A 22,731-nucleotide genomic window follows, 5' to 3' on the forward strand; every position below is an offset into this window, starting at 1 on the left:
AGGATGATTGGGTGTCTTTTTTGCCTTTGGCTGAGTTCGCCCTTAATAATCGGGCCAGCTCGGCTACTTTGGTTTCGCCGTTTTTCTGCAATTCTGGTTTCCATCCTCGTTTCTCTTCAGGGCAGGTTGAGTCTTCTGACTGTCCTGGTGTGGATACTGTGGTGGATAGGTTGCAGCAGATTTGGACTCATGTGGTGGACAATTTGACATTGTCTCAGGAGAAGGCTCAACGTTTCGCTAACCGCAGGCGCTGTGTGGGTCCTGTTTTGAAAGGCAATTCAGTACTACAATGGACATAGCGGTCAGAGCACATACAGTGATCTGACAATAACCCAAAATCATAGAACGAGCTCTGAGACGTGGGAACTCTGCAGACCGCAATCCCTAATCCTCTCCAAAACAACACTAGAGGCAGCCGTGGATTGCGCCTAACTCTGCCTAAGCAACTCGGCACAGCCTGAGAAACTAACTAGCCTGAAGATAGAAAATAAGCCTACCTTGCCTCAGAGAAATACCCCAAAGGAAAAGGCAGCCCCCCACATATAATGACTGTGAGTTAAGATGAAAAGACAAACGTAGAGATGAAATAGATTCAGCAAAGTGAGGCCCGACTTTCTTAACAGATCGAGGATAGAAAAGGTAACTTTGCGGTCTACACAAAACCCTAAAGAAAACCACGCAAAGGGGGCAAAAAGACCCTCCGTACCGAACTAACGGCACGGAGGTACACCCTTTGCGTCCCAGAGCTTCCAGCAACAAATTAGACAAGCTGGACAGAAAAAATAGCAAACAAATAGCAAAGAAGAACTTAGCTATGCAGAGCAGCAGGCCACAGGAATGATCCAGGGAAAAGCAAGTCCAACACTGGAACATTGACAGGAAGCCAGGATCAAAGCATTAGGTGGAGTTAAGTAGAGAAGCACCTAACGACCTCACCAGATCACCTGAGGGAGGAAACTCAGAAGCCGCAGTACCACTTCCCTCCACCAACAGAAGCTCACAGAGAGAATCAGCCGAAGTACCACTTGTGACCACAGGAGGGAGCTCTGCCACAGAATTCACAACAGTACCCCCCCCTTGAGGAGGGGTCACCGAACCCTCACCAGAGCCCCCAGGCCGACCAGGATGAGCCACATGAAAGGCACGAACAAGATCGGGAGCATGGACATCAGAGGCAAAAACCCAGGAATTATCTTCCTGAGCATAACCCTTCCATTTAACCAGATAATGGAGTTTCCGTCTAGAAACACGAGAATCCAAAATCTTCTCCACAATATACTCCAATTCCCCCTCCACCAAAACCGGGGAAGGAGGATCAACAGATGGAACCATAGGTGCCACGTATCTCCGCAACAATGACCTATGGAATACGTTATGTATGGAAAAAGAATCTGGAAGGGTCAGACGAAAAGACACAGGATTAAGAACCTCAGAAATCCTATACGGACCAATGAAACGAGGTTTAAACTTAGGAGAGGAAACCTTCATAGGAATATGACGAGAAGATAACCAAACCAGATCCCCAACACGAAGTCGGGGACCCACACGGCGTCTGCGATTAGCGAAACGTTGAGCCTTCTCCTGGGACAAGGTCAAATTGTCCACTACATGAGTCCAAATCTGCTGCAACCTGTCCACCACAGTATCCACACCAGGACAGTCCGAAGACTCAACCTGTCCTGAAGAGAAACGAGGATGGAACCCAGAATTGCAGAAAAATGGCGAAACCAAGGTAGCCGAGCTGGCCCGATTATTAAGGGCGAACTCAGCCAAAGGCAAAAAGGACACCCAGTCATCCTGATCGGCAGAAACAAAGCATCTCAGATATGTTTCCAAGGTCTGATTGGTTCGTTCGGTCTGGCCATTAGTCTGAGGATGGAAAGCCGAGGAAAAAGACAAGTCAATGCCCATCCTACCACAAAAGGCTCGCCAAAACCTTGAAACAAACTGGGAACCTCTGTCAGAAACGATATTCTCTGGAATGCCATGTAAACGAACCACATGCTGGAAGAACAATGGCACCAAATTAGAGGAGGAAGGCAATTTAGACAAGGGTACCAGATGGACCATCTTAGAAAAGCGATCACAGACCACCCAAATGACTGACATCTTTTGAGAAACGGGAAGATCAGAAATAAAATCCATAGAGATATGTGTCCAAGGCCTCTTCGGGACTGGCAAGGGCAAAAGCAACCCACTGGCACGAGAACAGCAGGGCTTAGCCCGAGCACAAATCCCACAGGACTGCACAAAAACACGCACATCCCGCGACAGAGACGGCCACCAAAAGGATCTAGCCACCAACTCTCTGGTACCAAAGATTCCAGGATGACCAGCCAACACCGAACAATGAACCTCAGAGATAACTTTATTGGTCCACCTATCAGGGACAAACAGTCTCTCCGCTGGACAACGATCAGGTTTATTAGCCTGAAATTTTTGCAGCACCCGCCGCAAATCAGGGGAGATGGCGGACACAATTACTCCTTCCTTGAGGATACCCGCCGGCTCAGACAAACCCGGAGAGTCGGGCACAAAACTCCTAGACAGAGCATCCGCCTTCACATTTTTAGAGCCCGGAAGGTACGAAATCACAAAGTCAAAACGGGCAAAATAACAGCAACCAACGAGCCTGTCTAGGATTCAACCGCTTAGCAGACTCAAGATAAGTCAAGATCTTATGATCAGTCAAGACCACCACGCGATGCTTAGCTCCTTCAAGCCAATGACGCCACTCCTCGAATGCCCACTTCATGGCCAGCAACTCTCGGTTGCCCACATCATAATTTCGCTCAGCAGGCGAAAACTTCCTGGAAAAAAAAGCGCATGGTTTCATCACTGAGCAATCAGAACCTCTCTGCGACAAAACAGCCCCTGCTCCAATCTCAGAAGCATCAACCTCGACCTGGAACGGAAGAGAAACATCTGGTTGACACAACACAGGGGCAGAAGAAAAACGACGCTTCAAGTCTTGAAAAGCTTCCACAGCAGCAGAAGACCAATTGACCAAATCAGCACCCTTCTTGGTCAAATCGGTCAATGGTTTGGCAATACTAGAAAAATTGCAGATGAAGCGACGATAAAAATTAGCAAAGCCCAGGAACTTTTGCAGACTTTTCAGAGATGTCGGCTGAGTCCAATCATGGATGGCTTGGACCTTAACAGGATCCATCTCGATAGTAGAAGGGGAAAAGATGAACCCCAAAAATGAAACCTTCTGCACACCAAAGAGACACTTTGATCCCTTCACAAACAAAGAATTAGCACGCAGGACCTGAAAAAGTGTTCTCACCTGCTTCACATGAGACTCCCAATTATCCGAGAAGATCAAAATGTCATCCAAGTACACAATCAGGAATTTATCCAGGTACTCTCGGAAGATGTCATGCATAAAGGACTGAAACACTGATGGAGCATTGGCAAGTCCGAATGGCATCACTAGATACTCAAAATGACCCTCGGGCGTATTAAATGCAGTTTTCCATTCATCTCCTCGCCTGATTCGCACCAGATTATACGCACCACTAAGATCTATCTTGGTGAACCAACTAGCCCCCTTAATCCGAGCAAACAAATCAGATAACAATGGCAAGGGGTACTGAAATTTAACCGTGATCTTATTTAGAAGGCGGTAATCTATACAAGGTCTCAGCGAACCATCCTTCTTGGCTACAAAAAAGAACCCTGCTCCTAATGGTGACGATGACGGGCGAATATGCCCCTTCTCCAGGGATTCCTTCACATAACTGCGCATAGCGGCGTGCTCAGGCACGGATAAATTAAACAGTCGACCTTTTGGGAATTTACTACCAGGAATCAAATTGATAGCACAATCACAATCCCTATGCGGAGGTAGGGCATCGGACTTGGGCTCATCAAATACATCCCGGTAATCAGACAAGAACTCTGGAACCTCAGAAGGGGTGGATGACGAAATTGACAGAAATGGAACATCACCATGTACCCCCTGACAACCCCAGCTGGACACCGACATGGATTTCCAATCTAATACTGGATTATGGGCTTGTAGCCATGGCAACCCCAACACGACCACATCATGCAGATTATGCAACACCAGAAAGTGAATAACCTCCTGATGTGCAGGAGCCATGCACATGGTCAGCTGGGTCCAGTATTGAGGCTTATTCTTGGCCAAAGGCGTGGCATCAATTCCTCTCAATGGAATAGGACACTGCAAGGGCTCTAAGAGAAACCCACAACGCTTAGCATACTCCAAGTCCATCAAATTCAGGGCAGCGCCTGAATCCACAAATGCCATGACAGAATACGATGACAAAGAGCAGATCAAGGTAACGGACAGAAGAAATTTTGACTGTACCGTACCAATGGTGGCAGACCTAGCAAACCGCTTAGTGCGCTTAGGACAATCAGAGATAGCATGAGTGGAATCATCACAGTAGAAACACAGCCCATTCAGACGTCTGTGTTCTTGCCGTTTAACTCTGGTCAAAGTCCTATCGCACTGCATAGGCTCAGGTTTAAGCTCAGGTAATACCGCCAAATGGTGCACAGATTTACGCTCACGCAAGCGTCGACCGATCTGAATGGCCAAAGACATAGACTCATTCAAACCAGCAGGCATAGGAAATCCCACCATGACATCCTTAAGGGCTTCAGAGAGACCCTTTCTGAACATAGCTGCCAGCGCAGATTCATTCCATTGAGTGAGCACGGACCACTTTCTAAATTTCTGACAATATACCTCTATCTCATCCTGACCCTGACAAAGAGCCAGCAAATTTTTCTCTGCCTGATCCACTGAATTAGGTTCATCGTACAGCAATCCGAGCGCCAGGAAAAACGCATTGATATTACTCAATGCAGGATCTCCTGGTGCAAGAGAAAATGCCCAGTCCTGAGGGTCGCCGCGCAAAAAAGAAATAACAATCAAAACCTGTTGAACTGGATCACCAGAGGAGCGAGGTTTCAAGGCCAGAAATAATTTACAATTATTTTTGAAACTCAGAAACTTAGTTCTATCTCCAAAAAACAAATCAGGAATAGGAATTCTTGGTTCCAACATAGCTTTCTGATCAATAGTATCTTGAATCTTTTGTACTCTTGCCGAGAGCTGATCCACAAATGAAGACAGACTTCTAATGTCCATCGCTACACCTGTGTACTGAACCACCCAAATGTCTAAGGGAAAAAAAAGGCAAAACACAGTGCAAAGAAAAAAAAATGGTCTCAGAACTTCTTTTTTCCCTCTATTGAGAATCATTAGTACTTTTGGCTTCCTGTACTGTTATGATAGGCAATTCAGTACTACAATGGACATAGCGGTCAGAGCACATACAGTGATCTGACAATAACCCAAAATCATAGAACGAGCTCTGAGACGTGGGAACTCTGCAGACCGCAATCCCTAATCCTCTCCAAAACAACACTAGAGGCAGCCGTGGATTGCGCCTAACTCTGCCTAAGCAACTCGGCACAGCCTGAGAAACTAACTAGCCTGAAGATAGAAAATAAGCCTACCTTGCCTCAGGGAAATACCCCAAAGGAAAAGGCAGCCCCCCACATATAATGACTGTGAGTTAAGATGAAAAGACAAACGTAGAGATGAAATAGATTCAGCAAAGTGAGGCCCGACTTTCTTAACAGATCGAGGATAGAAAAGGTAACTTTGCGGTCTACACAAAACCCTAAAGAAAACCACGCAAAGGGGGCAAAAAGACCCTCCGTACCGAACTAACGGCACGGAGGTACACCCTTTGCGTCCCAGAGCTTCCAGCAACAAATTAGACAAGCTGGACAGAAAAAATAGCAAACAAATAGCAAAGAAGAACTTAGTTATGCAGAGCAGCAGGCCACAGGAATGATCCAGGGAAAAGCAAGTCCAACACTGGAACATTGACAGGAAGCCAGGATCAAAGCATTAGGTGGAGTTAAGTAGAGAAGCACCTAACGACCTCACCAGATCACCTGAGGGAGGAAATTCAGAAGCCGCAGTACCACTTCCCTCCACCAACAGAAGCTCACAGAGAGAATCAGCCGAAGTACCACTTGTGACCACAGGAGGGAGCTCTGCCACAGAATTCACAACAGGGTCCCCGACTTCGTGTTGGGGATTTGGTTTGGTTGTCATCTCGTTATATTCCTATGAAAGTTTCCTCTCCTAAGTTTAAGCCTTGTTTCATTGGTCCGTATAGGATTTCTGAGGCTCTTAATCCTGTGTCTTTTCGTTTGACCCTTCCAGCTTCTTTTTCCATCCATAACGTATTCCATAGGTCATTGTTGCGGAGATACGTGGCACCTGTGGTTCCATCCGTTGATCCTCCTGCCCCGGTTTTGGTTGAGGGGGAGTTGGAGTATATAGTGGAGAAGATTTTGGATTCTCGTATTTCGAGACGGAAACTTCAGTAACTGGTTAAGTGGAAGGGTTATGGTCAGGAAGATAATTCCTGGGTCTTTGCCTCTGATGTTCATGCTGCCGATCTGGTTCGTGCCTTTCATTTGGCCCATCCTGGTCGGCCTGGGGGCTCTGGTGAGGGTTCGGTGACCCCTCCTCAAGGGGGCGTACTGTTGTGAATTCTGTGGTCAAGCTCCCTCCTGTGGTCATGAGTGGTACTTCGGCTGGTTCAGTCTATGAGCTTCCGCTGGTGGATGTGAGTGGGGCTGCGGCTTCTGAGTTTCCTTCCTCAGGTGACGAGGTTAAGTCGTTAGGTGCTGCTCTATTTAACTCCACCTAGTTCTTTGTTTTCTGGCCTCCAGTCAATGTTCCAGTATTGGTCTGGCTCTCTCCTGGATCGTTCTTGTGGCCTGTCTGCCCTGCATAAGCTAAGTTCTGCTTGTGTTACTTTTGTTTGCTATATTTTCTGTCCAGCTTGCTATATTGGTTTTTCTTGCTTGCTGGAAGCTCTGAGACGCAGAGGGAGCACCTCCGTACCGTTAGTCGGTGCGGAGGGTCTTTTTGCCCCTCTGCGTGGTTGTTTGTAGGTTTTTGTGCTGACCGCAAAGCTATCTTTCCTATCCTCGGTCTATTCAGTAAGTCGGGCCTCACTTTGCTAAAATCTATTTCATCTCTCTATTTCATGTGTTTGTATTTTCATCTTAACTCACAGTCATTATATGTGGGGGGCTGCCTTTTCCTTTGGGGAATTTCTCTGAGGCAAGGTAGGCTTATTTTTCTTTCTTCAGGGCTAGCTAGTTTCTCAGGCTGTGCCGAGTTGCATAGGGAGCTTTAGGCGCAATCCATGGCTACCTCTAGTGTGGTATGATAGGATTAGGGATTGCGGTCAGCAGAGTTCCCACGTCTCAGAGCTCGTCCTATGTTAGTAACTATCAGGTCACTTTGTGTGCTCTTAACCACTAGGTCCATTGTGGTTCTGAATCACCTGTTCATAACAGTCCTTCAAATATTTCCTGCACCCTACCATCTATCATTCCTTTCCAACTGCATTGGTAGCCCTGGGGACTAAGCTATACCAACTCTGCTGGAACACCAGCAGCCCCAGTGGACCCCTTTAAGCAGCGTCGGCCATCCCTGGCCGAGTACCACAGGTGGCATCACGAACATTTCTCCATAGACCTTATTTCTCACTACACTTCATCCCCTTTAATTGGATGCCCAGGGCCACGGACCGGGTCACCGCTTCTGTGACCACCCCTTTAAGTATCGCTGGACCCGGTCCGAGTACCCCACGGTCCTATGGGGTGCTCCAGATGAATACTGGCCTGAGTGCTATGCAATGTTTTATCGCAAAGCACTCGTCCGTGTTCCTGCTTTCTGCTCAGGCTGGTAGAAGGTCTTCTTCAAATGTCAGAAAAGATACTCCAGGTCCTACTAGGAATGCTAAATCAAGAATTGATGACATTCAATCTGCATTCAAATTTTTCATACATATAATCATACAGTACATCATAATACAAATGAAAAAACATTGAGGGACAACAAGTTTATGGAGAGAAATGGAAGAATTTTGATTTCACATCTTTCATAGGTTTACTACTGTTAGCAGGAGTGTACAGATCATATGGTGACTCAACCAAAAGTTTAAGGAATTCCGAAACTGGTTGCCACATATTTAGGCCACAAAGTCTCTTGAAAGATTTCATGAGATTTCAAGAGTCCTTCAGTTTGATAATAAAACCAAGCGAATTGAAAGAGCCACAGACAAACTTGCCTCTATTAGACATTTGTGGAATAAATGGGTAGATTCTACCAACATGTTATAATACTGGTGAAAATGTGACTGTAGATGAACAACTGGTGTCATTCAGAGGTAGGTGTCCTCAACTCATAGGCACTTACACCTGTAAATGCAGTGCCCCAGAGTCCTGGTCGTTGCAGTAATGTCATTCTTCCACCAGGGGGAGCGATGTTATGTCTGATGGCACCAAAGGAGTTCACCCTGCCAGGTATCACAGCCACACACACACTTCTCACGCCGGCCACCAGGGGGAGCAAAAGGTTCTATCTATTAGGCCACTCCTCAAACTTGGGTAAAACTGGGGGTTGGTTAGGAAGTGAAGGAGAAGCTGACTGGAGGGAGAAGGAGATAGTCAGTCGGAGTTGGAGCCAGGAGAGGGAGAGGAGCAGATTGGGGTCAGCCCAGGGAATTCCTGTCAGGCAGACAGAGGAACAAGAAGGAACTTCAGCGGCTCAGTAGGAAGGACCCGGAGCTGCGCCTGCAACCCATGCGGCAGCCTCCTAAGAACGGACAAGAAAGGAAGTGTGCCGTAGTGAGTGAGCACAGAAGTCATAGCAACAGGAGTGAAACAACAGTGGGAGACCAGCTAGAAGCAGGCTGCCTCGAACTGAGCGCAGACCCGGTGGCCGGAACACCGAGGGAGTAATAGACTCTACGCTTTACTTCAGAGACCGGCAGGGCAGTTGATTCCAAGTTGGCTGTCTGACCTAAACACCTAAGCAGACAAGGTGGCAACGCAGAGGAGGGGCGACACTAGGGTCCCTATAAAATAGCCTCAGGCCACCAACGTCATACAGGTTATGTCCTATCCATCTGGGGGACAGAGAGACAGAAGTAACAAGAGTGAGGACCTTATGGTAGCTAATGCAAGTAGGGACCTACTATATTACTGTGCGCAAGGGGAAGGCTACTGATTTCCACCTGGATAAGGGGACTCTGGAATTGCCATCAGACCGGCCTACCCTGTCATCCGGCACCCTGGACTGTGGATGCTGAAGCCTTCAGTAAAGGTAAAAAGACTGCACCCATTGTGTCCTCATTATTCACCGCGCCTTGCACCATCCACCATCACCATCTACACTTCTGGGAAGCCCTGGGAATATACTTCACCTGTGGGAAGGTATACCATCTAGCTGCCATTCCATCACCCCAGCGGACCCCTAAGCAGTGTCAGTCACCCTGACCGAATACCACAGGTGGCGTCACGAACACTACCGTTATCTACAAACTCTGCCTTTTATTGGGTGCCCCTCATAGGGCCACGGTCCGGGTCGGGCCACCGTGACATCCTCGCTGAGGGAACTGAAGGACCCAGTACCGTTACCCCATTGCCCTTACGTGGGGGCGATCCAAATCTGCAAAACAAATAGGTGGCCAATGGTTGTTTTTTACAACATTCTTGATGTGTTGGCATAAAATGCATTCGTGTTATGGTGTGAAATAGACCCAAATTGGAACAAAAATAAACTTTTTAAAAGAAGAATTTTTTTAGAAGAGTTGGGAAAATCACTGGTTAGCCCATATATTGTAGAAAGAAAAGTAGCACCCAGAGATGATGGAGCGGCAGCCATTGTCAACTGGATCCAACATCATGCTAAAGAAAGTGAACAATACCCACAGCCTCCAACAGCAAGGCAACCAGCCTAAAACGGAAACAATGCCCCATCTCTGCAAATCCAGTAATCACAAAACAAATGTGATATGTTGCAGTTGTGCAAAGTACTTATGCAAAAGACATGTAAATTATACTTGTGAAAAATGCAAACACTAAATTTAGAACCGTGAACCTTATTTACCATTTTATAGAGAAAAAAACTGAACTTTTTAATTTATTTATTTTTTTAAATATATTTACACACAGTTTGATATTAATAGTTATAGTTTGCAGTTATATAAAGGATATATTTTATGTGCAAATGTGCAATACGTATGAATATTGCAATAAGGCCATGTAACATTTTTTGACAAAAAAAAAAGTTTTTCATTTCATTATTGATTTGTTTATGAACAACCATGTTCACATAGAGTATAATAATGCAACAGGTATTCAAATAAAACACTTAAATTAGCTAAAAATCAAGACTTTAATAGGTTCGGTCAAAAATGACGGGAACATTATAAGTATATAGTAGACCCAAACATAACAGCAGGGTTAAATTAATCAATATAGGATTTCTAAGCAATCGTGTAATATGTAATATCAAAATAACATAATAAATATAACCAAATAACTTGAATGTTTGCATTCTGCATTACTTTAAAGCTGGAAGAAATACTTAATCAACATATCTATTTGAATACTTTGCAGGTTTAGCATAAAATAAGTGAACCCAGACAGTAAGAAAATACCTGGATACAAAGTACATTTTTGCCAATTATTATTGTTACCTGTGTTAGTGCGAAATGAGGTTGTATGTGCTGGTAGTACTGGATCTCCCTGACTTTGGTTTATGCTTCTCATTGGTGCCTTCGGATAAGCTCTGTCTTCATAAATAGGCTCAATGTGATGTTCTGGTGATTGTAATGGCCTCAGTTCAGGCACTATATGATTGTGTTGGCTAGTGAACGAAGCTCGAGATCCAGCTGGGATAAAAGTAAAATATAGCTTAGTTTAATTTAATGAACTAGGCTGCAATCAAGAAACTAGACTGAAACAGATACAGAAAATACATTAGTAACGGACTTTATATTATCTGCTTAGGAAAAGTTGGTTTAAGGCAATACAAATCCTGTTTCTTATTTTTAGGATTAAAGCAAACATTTCATCTGAATAAGCCCTCCTTTTAGTCAAAACAGCATGAAAATGTTTTGCACTGGTTTAAGACCGTAGCTATAAAAGGATAGAAGCCCACATCATTGATAAGATGACTGATTTTGTCATACAAGTGCTATCCCTGTTTTTCAAGGATAGGACTCATACCTTTCATATTCTGAGGTTGTACACATGTATGATTTTTTTCCTCAGACCAAATGAGCTGCATAAAACATCAGAGGCATGTCCAATTTTGATATGAATGTCGGATCAAAATAAAAAAAATAAACCTATGCATCCGTGAAAAAACGGGACTGCACTACCATGACAACTAACAGCCAGGTTTTCATGGACTGATGGCATGGAGAAGGTGGAAAGTTTTTTTTATCACTCCACGGTCGAGAAAAAGTGATGTCACTTTGATCAAAGTCTGATTTGCATAACAGAACCGTTTTTCTCAGATGTGAAGAAATCGGTTGTGTGGATGCACCCTAAGCGTAAGACTACACAGTTAGGGTCTGTTTCCACGATCAGGAAACACTGCGTGTCTGACGCTGCATAGAGCCGCAGCGTCAGACACGCAGCGTCCAGATGTTACAGCATAGTGGAGGGGATTGAATGAAATCCCGTCTCCACTATGCGTGGTAACACGCACGCGGCGGCCCTGCGACTCCGGACATGCTGCGCGTCTTTTCAGATCGCAGCATGTCCGTATATCTTGCGGCGACGCTGCGTCGCCGCAAGATATAGCACAGGGCCCTATGGTGGGGAGCGATGATGCCGGATGTGTGCTGTGAACACATCCGGCATCATCGCGTCCCAGAAAGGGGGCGTGGCTACCGCAGAGCGGCTAAGCCGCTCCGGCGATACCGCCGGCCATCCTGACCGTGGAAACATACCCTAAGTATGCCGTACACATCCAAAACATTGACCACCCATAGTGGCAATTGCTACACGGCTTTGTCAGTACAACCTTCAAAATGTCATGGTCATTCACCACCATGGATTCAGGGGTGGACATACTGCCGGAGCAGCCGATGCAACTGCATCAGGGCCCGAAGGAGGAGGGATGTCCCTGCAGGCTGGGGTGTACTGCCCATAGTGGCACAGTATGCAGCCGCTATGGGGCCAGTGAGTCAAGTTTACAGGCGGGAGTGAGAGGACAACAGTGGAGGAAGAGCAGGACGTTGTGTTTTCTGCTCCCTCCACTGTTCTATTCCCATCAGGCTGCAGCACTTCAGAGAGGAGGTCAGGGAGGAGGCTCACTGCACGGCACCACAGGGCAGCAGCAGCTGGTTGATATCAGTCCTCTCTGCTCTGTGTCCCTATCCCCAGCAGTCGTTTCTGCATCTTTATCTAGCTGATCATTGTACTATATGGCTGACCTCCTCCATGGCTCATCTGAACACCTGAGGTCATAAATTAGTATGTGTGTTTGTATATGTTGTAGTGTAGTGACCAATGGTACAGTCAGGGGGTGCTGTGTGTGCGCTGCAAGATGCACTTGGAGGCATAATTCTGATGAGACAAAGTCCGGCAGTGTTGTGAATGGTCGATATGTGTTGCAGAGGGAGTCTGCGTGGTAAGTCTGATGCAATATTGTTGTTCTGGGACCTGTAGTCCCTCAAGAGTGTGTTTATGTATGGTGTAGTTGTAAGGGAGACTTACTAAGCTAGTTGTGTGAGATGGGTGGGACAAACTAGCCACACATCCACACACTCCCATCCAGGGGAGTGGTTAAGGGTATATAATGTGACCAGGGTGTGGGTCACATTTTCATGTTTGGTCTTGGAGTGTGGACCTGAATGGTCTATGCTGGAAGGTCCTGGAAGCCTGTGTTGGAAGTCCTCGAGAATAGGATTCTTGAAGAGCCCATGGCAGGGCTCTGGACCTAGCACATGCCAGTGTGTGGAGCGGATGGAGATCCGTGTTGAACTGACCGGGGTCAGAGTGAGAAACGTCTGAGGGATGCCTCTGTGGGGGAAAGGTATCTGAGAAACCTGTGCGGCACCAACAGGTAACAGAAAGGGATCCGTGTTATGCTAACCGGGGTTAGAAGAGAGAGTCATTGTGTATGGGGCAACTCTAAGGCCAAGAGGTGTCCAGGAACCTGTGAAGGCCGCCAGCAGGTAACGGTTGAGGTCCGTGTCTTATGCTGACCGGGGTCAGAGATGAACTGTGGTGAAGTTGAATATGTACAGACGGTGTTCAAGCTGTTACCAAGTTCTGAGGATGTGGTTTATGCTGATGTGAAATAAACCTAGAGACTGTGTTTTATAAGAAAACCATGCCTGAGTGCGTTAATCCCGTGCCAAGCGAGTGTCCCCCAAGACACATAGTTGGCGCTATGCTACAATGTTCATATGTGTGTATGTGTACTGTATATGAATGTGTGTATGTGTGTGTTGATAGGGAAATCAGGGACCACCTTAATGTATTCTCATAATTCATACATATGTCTCTGAATATGTCCAGACATGCCTGACTCTGCTAAGTCATCTTGTTGACTACTAGGACTGCTGAGATAAGTAAAAACCTAATCAAGAAAGGAGACTTAGGACATTAGCCCCTACGTGTCTCAAACCCAAGTTACCTTTTGGTATCGATCACCTGATGAATTAAGAATGATCTCATATGTAATAAACAGTTGATTTGCGCACAAACATGATGTATACGCCTACTCAAAAGTGTATATAACTGAATGTCCTTCCTTGAATAAACTCACGGCTAACACAGATCCACATCTGTCTCTGTTCGTCATTTCTCTGGAGAAATTCACACATTTGGCAGCCATCCAATATCCCTGAAGGTCTGACTTGCAGACCACCCTAACATTTTTGGCGTCCCTGGGTGGGCGGCCACAACGGCAGATCACCAATATTTGATGCCCGGCACATCGCAGACCTGAGATCAATGACACACAGACAATCCGCGGAAAAGGTAAGAACCATTAGATTCTTACAAAATCTCTCTGTGTCTCCATCTGTCTCATAATCTGCAAGCCGAGCCTTAGGTATGTTATAGAAAAGATCTGTTTACAAGGCCGCCCATATTGTTTGGCAAAGAACCATAGAATATCCACGTGATATATAAAAGGCATATTGGATTGGTCAATTTTATGTGCTGCTATCTCTGTTATATGTCTTGTTATATGTCTAGCATATGACTGATGAGTGCATGAGGGTGTGAATTCACCCATGAGAAGACGTCCTTTTGGGCGAGTGAAAGAGATACGGTCTAAAAAAAACTGGTTGAATCGGGATAGGGCCTCTGCAGTTCCCTCCGGCGACCCTTAAGGGGCACCCTGGGTCAGAGGTCAGTCAGTCCGTCTGTGTTTGTCCTGTCTTGTATGTACGCACAAACTGCCCCTCGTTTAGGAGGAGATTCTGACCACACCAAATCTGCCTGCGTTAGTTAGTTCTGTTCTCTGGTTAGCATATAGGATTTCTGTGTATGCCATATTAAGTCTGAAGGAGGTGCTCTTAGATAGACCAGGAGGCCTGAGTGGGATTAGTGAGTGACGCTGCGGTGGTCACAAGGGCCAAATCACTAATCTTTGTCCCCTGCACACCTATTGGCTGAGTATTTAGCATAGGAACGGAGCAGCAGAGAGGAGAGGGGACTTAGGGGTTAACACACCCCAGCACTGATACGTGAGTGCGGGGTTACTAAGTTGTTACGAGATAGAGGCCTTCAGAAATGGACACCATAAGAGGCTACACATGAGTAGAGCAGTGAGTTGTCAGAACAACCAGAGAATGCAGTCTCAGGCTGATAACAGAGAGACAGCAGAGAACGTTGATGTGGTATCAGGCAGCAAGGAGAAGCAGATCAAAGTACACAGATAAGGACAGGCAGTGAGAATCAGGTAGCTGCAAAAAGAGAATTAGTGTTATCCAAGTGAATAACTGTGTGTGACAGAAAGTGACTGATATATGAGATTCCCTATTTGATTTTTGCAAGACGTATGTATGAGAAATGAGGATTTAAGCATAAAAATCCTGCTTGTATAAGGGAATCCAACTAGGTGTGGTCCTTGGCCGACTGGTACCAGGACAAAACTGAGGAACGCTAATAGTGAAACACATAGTCACATGTGTATGAGATAAGCTGAAACCAAATATTTGTTACCTGTCTAACTAATATTTGGGGAGGCTGCAAGTGAACAACTGTGCTGAATGCTTTGCAGGTTCTGTGTGGGTTCTGCAAGTTTTAGGAAGAGAACAGATGAGAATCGTGTTCTTTATGGCACGTGGGTACTACATAAAATATCAGACAACCACGCGGCCACATATAACGTACGCTAAACGAAGAAATCTTCGGTGGGCATTCCTCTATCTGAATACCCATGTCCAGATCAGTAACTCTCATCTGCACCGTCCCATAGTAGAACTAAGAGAAGACACCACATATATGCATCAGAGTCCAGATGGTCAGGTCCTTCACGCCAAGCGTATATGCGTTAGAAACAGAGCTCCTTTCTAACACGCATACGTATATAGGTTTTGATGTTTTAGTTATATGGAATATAGTGCCAAGTATTGTGAACAACCATTGAAGTACATTAATCTGTATTGTACTGAAGGGTTTGCTTTTGTTTTTCTGGGACTTTTTGTATTTGCATGGTTGATAGGAATTAGGATTACTTGGATCCATTATAAAAGGCTGACCCCCAGCACAAATTTTGTAGATGTCGTGCCCAGATTGCAGAGTCGGTCTGATGCTGGCCATTTCACTGGAAGGATGGTGGATCGTAAAAACGGTACATCCCAGCTATAGCCAAGAGAATACTGGGTTTGGACCATTGTCAGAAAGATTCCCTGAGTTGAAAGTGTTCCGACTTAACGTTCACGGGACGATTCTGTGGACCCCGGGAGCCTTGTTGAGTCACATAGAGGACAATAATCTCTGGTATCCCAGTGACATACCATTCAGGTGCCCCCTGAACAGAGGGAGACCAGAAGATTATATCCAGATTGCAAAACACTTTGCTTTCTTCTGTGGATTTCAAATGTAGAGCCTGTCACATAGACAGATCGATAGAGGGTAATGTCATGTTGATTTAGAATGTTTAACCCCTTTCTGCCATTAGACGTACTATTCCGTCCATGTGGGGTGGGCTTTACTTCCCAAGGACGGAATAGTACGTCATAGGCGATCGGCCGCGCTCACGGGGGGAGCGCGGCCGATCGCGGCCGGGTGTCAGCTGCTTATCGCAGCTGACATCCGGCACTATGTGCCAGGAGCGATCACCGCCCCCGGCACATTAACCCCCAGCACACCGCGATCAAACATGATCGCGATGTGCCGGCGGTGCAGGGAAGCATCGCGCAGGGAGGGGGCTCCCTGCGGGCTTCCCTGAGACCCCCGCAGCAACGCGATGTGATCGCGTTGCTCCGGGGGTCTCCTACCTTCCTCCCTGCAGCAAATCCCAGATCCAAGATGGCCGCGGATCCGGGTCCTGCAGGGAGGGAGGTGGCTTACCAAGTGCCTGCTTAGAGCAGGCACTTGGTAACGCTGCAGCGCTGTTTGACAGATCGGTGATCTGTCAGAGTGCTGTGCAAACTGGCAGATCACCGATCTGTATTGTCCCCCCTGGGACAAAGTAAAAAAGTTAAAAAAAATTATTTACAAGTGTGTAAAAAAAAAACAAAAAAAAAACCTAAATAATGAAAAAAAAAATATTATTCCCATAAATACATTTCTTTATCTAAATAAAAAAAACAAAACAATAAAAGTACACATATTTAGTATCGCCGCGTCCGTAACGACCCGGCCTATAAAACTGGCCCACTAGTTAAGCCCTTCAATAAACACCGTAAGAAAAAAAAAAAAAAAAACTAGGCAAAAAATAACGCTTTATTATCATACCGCCGAACAAAAAGTGGAATAACACGCGATCAAAAAGACAGATATAAATAAGCATGGTACCGATGAAAGCGTCATCTTGTCCCGCAAAAAACGAGCTGCAATACAGCAACATCAGCAAAAAAATAAAAAAGTTATAGTCCTCAGAATAAAGCGAAGCAAAAATAATTATTTTTTCTATAAACTAGTTTTTATCGTATAAAAGCGCCAAAACATAAAAAAATGATATAAATGAGGTGTCGCTGTAATCGTACTGACCCGAAGAATAAAACTGCTTTATCAATTTTACCAAACGCGGAACGGTATAAACGCCTCCCCCAAAAGAAATTCATGAATAGCTGGTTTTTACTAATTCTGCCTCACAAAATTCGGAATAAAAAGCGATCAAAAAATGTCACGTGCCCGAAAGTGTTACCAATAAAAACGTCAACTCGTCCCGCAAAAAACAAGACCTCACATGACTCTGTGGACTCAAATATGGAAAAATTATAGCTCTCAAAATGTGGTAACGCAAAAAATATTTTTTGCAATAAAAAGCGTCTTTCAGTGAGTGACGGCTGCCAATCATAAAAATCCGCTAAAAAACCCGTTATAAAAGTAAATCAAACCCCCCTTCATTACCCCCTTAGTTAGGGAAAAATAAAAAAAATTTAAAAAATGTATTTATTTCCATTTTTCCATTAGGGTTAGGGCTAGGGTTAGGGCTAGGGTTAGGGCTAGGGTTAGGGTTAGGGTTAAGGTTAGGGCTAGGGTTAGGGCTAGGGTTAGGGCTAGGGTTAGGGTTAGGGCTAGGGTTAGGGTTAGGACTAGGGCTAGGGTTAGGGCTAGGGTTAGGGCTAGGGTTATGGTTAGGGCTAAGGTTAGGGCTAGGGTTAAGGCTACAGTTAGGGTAAAGGCTACAGTTAGGGTTAAGGCTACAGTTAGGGTTAAGGCTACAGTTAGGGTTAAGGCTACAGTTTGGGTTGGGGCTAAAGTTAGGGTTAGGGTTTGGATTACATTTGCGGTTGGGAATAGGGTTGGGATTAGGGTTAGGGGTGTGTCTGGGTTAGAGGTGTGGTTAGGGTTACCGTTGGAATTAGGGTTAGGGGCGTGTTTGGATTAGGGTTTCAGTTATAATTTGGGGGTTTCCACTGTTTAGACACATCAAGGGCTCTCCAAACGCGACATGGCGTCCAATCTCAATTCCAGCCAATTCTGGGTTGAAAAAGTAAAACAGTGCTCCTTCCCTTCCGAGCTCTCCCGTGTGCCCAAACAGGAGTTTACCCCAACATATGGGGTATCAGCGTACTCAGGACAAATTGGACAACAACTTTTGGGGTCCAATTTCTCCTGTTACCCTTGGGAAAATACAAAACTGGGGGCTAAAAAATAACTTTTGTGGGAAAAAAAGATTTTTTAATTTTCACGGCTCTGCGTTATAAACTGTAGTGAAACACTTGGGGGCTCAAAGTTCTCACAACACATCTAGATAAGTTCGTGGGGGGTCTAGTTTCCAATATGGGGACACTTGTGGGGGGTTTCTACTGTTTAGGTACATTAGGGGCTCTGCAAACGCAATTTGACGCCTGCAGACCATTCCATCTAAGTCTGCATTCCAAATGTCGCTCCTTCCCTTCCGAGCCCTCCCATGCGCCCAAACGGTGGTTCCCCCCACATATGGGGCATCAGCGCACTCAGGACAAATTGGACAACAAATTTTGGGGTCCAATTTCTCCTGTTACCCTCGAGAAAATACAAAACTGGGGGTTAAAATATAATTTTGGGGGGAATTTTTTTTTTATTTTCACGGCTCTGCGTTAGAAACTGTAGTGAAACACTTGGGGGCTCAAAGTTCTCACAACACATCTAGATAAGTTCCTTGGGGGGTCTATTTTCCAATATGGGGTCACTTGTGGGGGGTTTCTACTGTTTAGGTACATTAGGGGCTCTGCAAACGCAATGTGACGCCTGCAGACCATTCCATCTAAGTCTGTATTTCAAATGGCGCTCCTTCTCTTCCGAGCCTTCCCATGCGCCCAAACGGTGGTTCCCCCCACATATGGGGTATCAGCGCACTCAGGACAAATTGCAGAACAAATTTTAGGGTCCAATTTCTCCTGTTACCCTTGGGAAAATACAAAACTGGGGGCTAAAAAATAATATTTGTGGGAAAAAAATTTTGTTTTATTTTTACGGCTCTGCATTATAAACTTCTGTGAAGCTCTTGGTGGGTCAAAGTGCTCACCACACATCTAGATAAGTTCCTTAGGGGGTCTACTTTCCAAAATGGTGTCACTTGTGGGGGGTTTCAATATTTAGGCACATCAGTGGCTCTCCAAACGCAACATGGCGTCTCATCTCAATTCCTGTGAATTTTGCATTGAAAAGTCAAACGGCGCTCCTTCCCTTCCGAGCTCTCCCATGCGCCCAAACAGTGGTTTACCCCCACATATGGGGTATCAGCGTACTCAGGACAAATTGTACAACAACTTTTTGGTTCCAATTTCTTCTCTTACCATTGGGAAAATAAAAAATTGGGGGCGAAAAGATCATTTTTTTTTTCACAAAAATTATTTTTTATTTTTACGGTTCTGCATTATAAACTTTTGTGAAGCACTTGGTGGGTCAAAGTGCTCACCACAGCTCTAGATAAGTTCCTTAGGGGGTCTACTTTCCAAAATGGTGTCACTTGTGGGGGGTTTCAATGTTTAGGCACATCAGTGGCTCTTCAAACGCAACATGGCGTCCCATCTCAATTCCTATCAATTTTGCATTGAAAGGTCAAACGGCGCTCCTTCCCTTCCGAGGTCTCCCATGCGCCCAAACAGTGGTTTACCCCCACACATGGGGTATCAGAGTACTCAGGACAAATTGTGCAACAACTTTTTGGCTCCAATTTCTTCTCTTACCATTGGGAAAATAAAAAATTGGGGGCGAAAAGAATTTTTGTGAAAAAAAAAATATTTTTTATTTTTACGGTTTTGCATTATAAATTTCTGTGAAGCACTTGGTGGGTCAAAGTGCTCACCACACCTCTAGATAAGTTCCTTAGGGGGTCTACTTTCTAAAATGGTGTCACTTGTGGGGGGTTTCAATGTTTAGGCACATCAGTGGCTCTCCAAACGCAACATGGCATCCCATCTCAATTCCAGTCAATTTTGCATTAAAAAGTCAAATGGCGCTCCTTTGCTTCCAAGCTCTGTCATGCGCCCAAACAGTGGTTTACCTCCACTTATGGGGTATCGGCGTACTCAGGACAAATTGTAAAACAAGGTTTGGGGTCCATTTTCTCCTGTAACTCTTGGCAAAATAAAACAAATTGGAGCTGAAGTAAATTTTTTGTGAAAAAAAGTTAAATGTTAATTTTTATTTAAACATTCCAAAAATTCCTGTGAAACACCTGAAGGGTTAATAAACTTCTTGAATGTGGTTTTGAGAACCTTGAGGGGTGCAGCTTTTAGAATGGTGTCACACTTGGGTATTTTCTATCATATAGACCCCTCAAAATGACTTCAAATGAGATGTGGTCCCTAAAATAAAATGGTGTTGTAAAAATGAGAAATTGCTGGTCAACTTTTAACCCTTATAACTCCCTAACAAAAAAAAAATTTTGGTTCCAAAATTGTGCTGATGTAAAGTAGACATGTGGGAAATGTTACTTATTAAGTATTTTGCGTGACATATCTCTGTGATTTAATTGCATAAAAATTCAAAGTTGGAAAATTGCGAAATTTTCAAAATTTTCGTCATGTTTCCATTTTTTTCACAAATAAACGCAGGTAATATCAAAGAAATTTTACCACTATCATGAAGTACCATATGTCACGAGAAAACAATGTCAGAATCACCGGGATCCGTTGAAGCGTTCCAGAGTTATAACCTCATAAAGGGACAGTGGTCAGAATTGTAAAAATTGACCCGGTCGATAACGTGCAAACCACCCTTGGGGGTAAAGGGGATAAGCATGTTGATAAGAAGGAACAACTGTATAGGTTGTAAAGAAATGTTCACTGTAGACTGATAAGAGAAATTGTTGAAGGGAAAGGAAAGTTGTTTGAAAGAACTCGGAGAGCAATAAAAAGAGTTTCAGATAAGACAGCCCAGTAAATGTACGAAGATTTGGCACTCTGCCAACTGTCCAAAATTTCCACATAGGTTCTATGCCCCAAGTACGTGGTGCCCTATGAACAAAATTTTCTGCTCTTGCTTAGTTGATAAGTTGTTGAAATTTCAAATTTTTGGCTCTGTGCCAGGAAAACTTATTTTTTTTTCTTTCTTGGAGTTTGAATCCAGCTACTCTTCTGCACTGAGGTAGTGGATTCAAAAGGGGGGAGGAGTACTAGTAAATTATTGTTTTTTTTTTTGGTGTTATTGTATAGCCCTTATGGCTCAAGCCACTGCAGATTTCTCATATGTCTCTCGTGTACCTCTCATTAATCCAGATGTTGAGCTTTTTGTAGATGGTGGAAGGAGCATCGGGAAGGATGGACGGTTCTACGCTGGGTATACAGTGGTCACACAGCATGAGGTAATAAAAGCAGAACCACTCCCTTCTCACATGTCCAAAAAAGAAGTGGAGTTGACGACACTCATTGAGGCGCTTAGAGGGGCTGAAGGGAAGCGATGCAACATTAATGTGACATCAGAATATCTTTTTGGAGTGACCCATAAGTTTGGCCCCATATGGCGGGCAAGAGGTTTTCTTGCAGCAGCAGGCATTCCTGTCAAACACGGGTGCCTCATTAAGCAAGTGATGGACGCACTACTGCTCCCGAAAGAGGTTGCCATAGTTGAGGTAAGATCACACAGGAAGCTCTCTACCAACAAGGCACGAGGCACGAGTAAGGAGGTCCAAGCAGCCAGGGAAGCTGCCGGAATATGGCGACACGAGACCCCTGAGGCACCTCTACGGACCATGGTAAGCACTGAGTATAACCAGTTGACCTTCAGTATCTTGCAGGCTCTGACTCGGGGATCCACCGGGAAGGAGTCAAAAGTCTGGTCACAGAGTGGTACTTGGGACCATGCAGGTTTGTGGAAGGTGGGACAGCGGGTGTGTCTGCCAAGATCTGTGTACTCTGTGACGACCCAAGAGGCTCACAACCCGATACACTGGTCTAAGAACATTTGTGCCACGGTAGATGAGAGGGTCACTCACAATTTCATAATGCTCCCTTTTGGATTCTAGTCAGGCATGTACCCCATTGCACAACACAGGTAGTATAGGCAATGCACTATAGACACATGCCCAAGCCTCTCTACCCGTTTCAATGACTGTAGACTGCCATCATACAACTACCACCAGGTAGAAATGTACGTGCTCGTGTGTGTTGATCTCTTCCCAGGATGACCAGAAGCCTTCCAGTTGCCAAGAAGCTACAACAACAGGGAGGTAATATGCAATGTTGTGTAGCTGAGGTCACATACGAGAATGCCCCCTTCCAGGCAACCACATAGCCGTGTCCAGAACCTCAGGGGGAGACTGTTGCTTATGCATGAATAAGTTTTTGATTCTGTTCCAGGAGGTTGAGTAGTGATCCAAAGACACACAAGGGGACCTCTGGAGCCAGAATCTTACGGTCCTCCCGCTACAGCTACACCTGTACCGTGTGAAGGGAGACCCTGCTTGGAAGCATGCAAGCCAGAGTATTGTCTGGGAGTGGAACAATGATAATCCTGCTCCTGATGATGTTGACAGCTTCACAGCAAGAAGAATGGACACCAACTATGCCAATGATGACTAGGGATGCCTCGGGAATGCTAACACTTTGGTTTGATGCCTCTGAGAAATCGGCTACTTTTAGATTTGACTTTTGTGAAGTGGTGAAATGTCAATGGAATCTTAAATTTGGGAAAAAGAGCAGTAATCCCAGTTATAAATTCATAACGGCGGTTGAAGGGGCTGTGGTGTATATCTGTGTAACCAGGCCAGGGAATGAGAACTGTGCTTCATGGTCT

At 45.1% G+C, this 22,731-nt stretch overlaps 1 protein-coding gene across 4 annotated transcripts in view; it reads right to left on the bottom strand.

The window, feature by feature from the left end:
• Positions 1 to 22,731, bottom strand: part of CTNND2 (catenin delta 2) — a 2,169,946-nt gene that overhangs the window by 1,537,869 nt on the left and 609,346 nt on the right. For all 4 annotated transcript variants that reach the window (XM_069730454.1, XM_069730453.1, XM_069730452.1 and 1 more), the window contains exon 8: positions 10,563 to 10,757. In XM_069730454.1, coding sequence (XP_069586555.1) covers positions 10,563 to 10,757 — 195 coding nt within the window. The remainder of the gene's footprint in view (positions 1 to 10,562; positions 10,758 to 22,731) is intronic.

This window comes from Ranitomeya imitator, chromosome 6, assembly GCF_032444005.1.
Source record: "Ranitomeya imitator isolate aRanImi1 chromosome 6, aRanImi1.pri, whole genome shotgun sequence".
In the NCBI taxonomy this organism is placed as follows: Eukaryota; Metazoa; Chordata; class Amphibia; order Anura; family Dendrobatidae; genus Ranitomeya; species Ranitomeya imitator.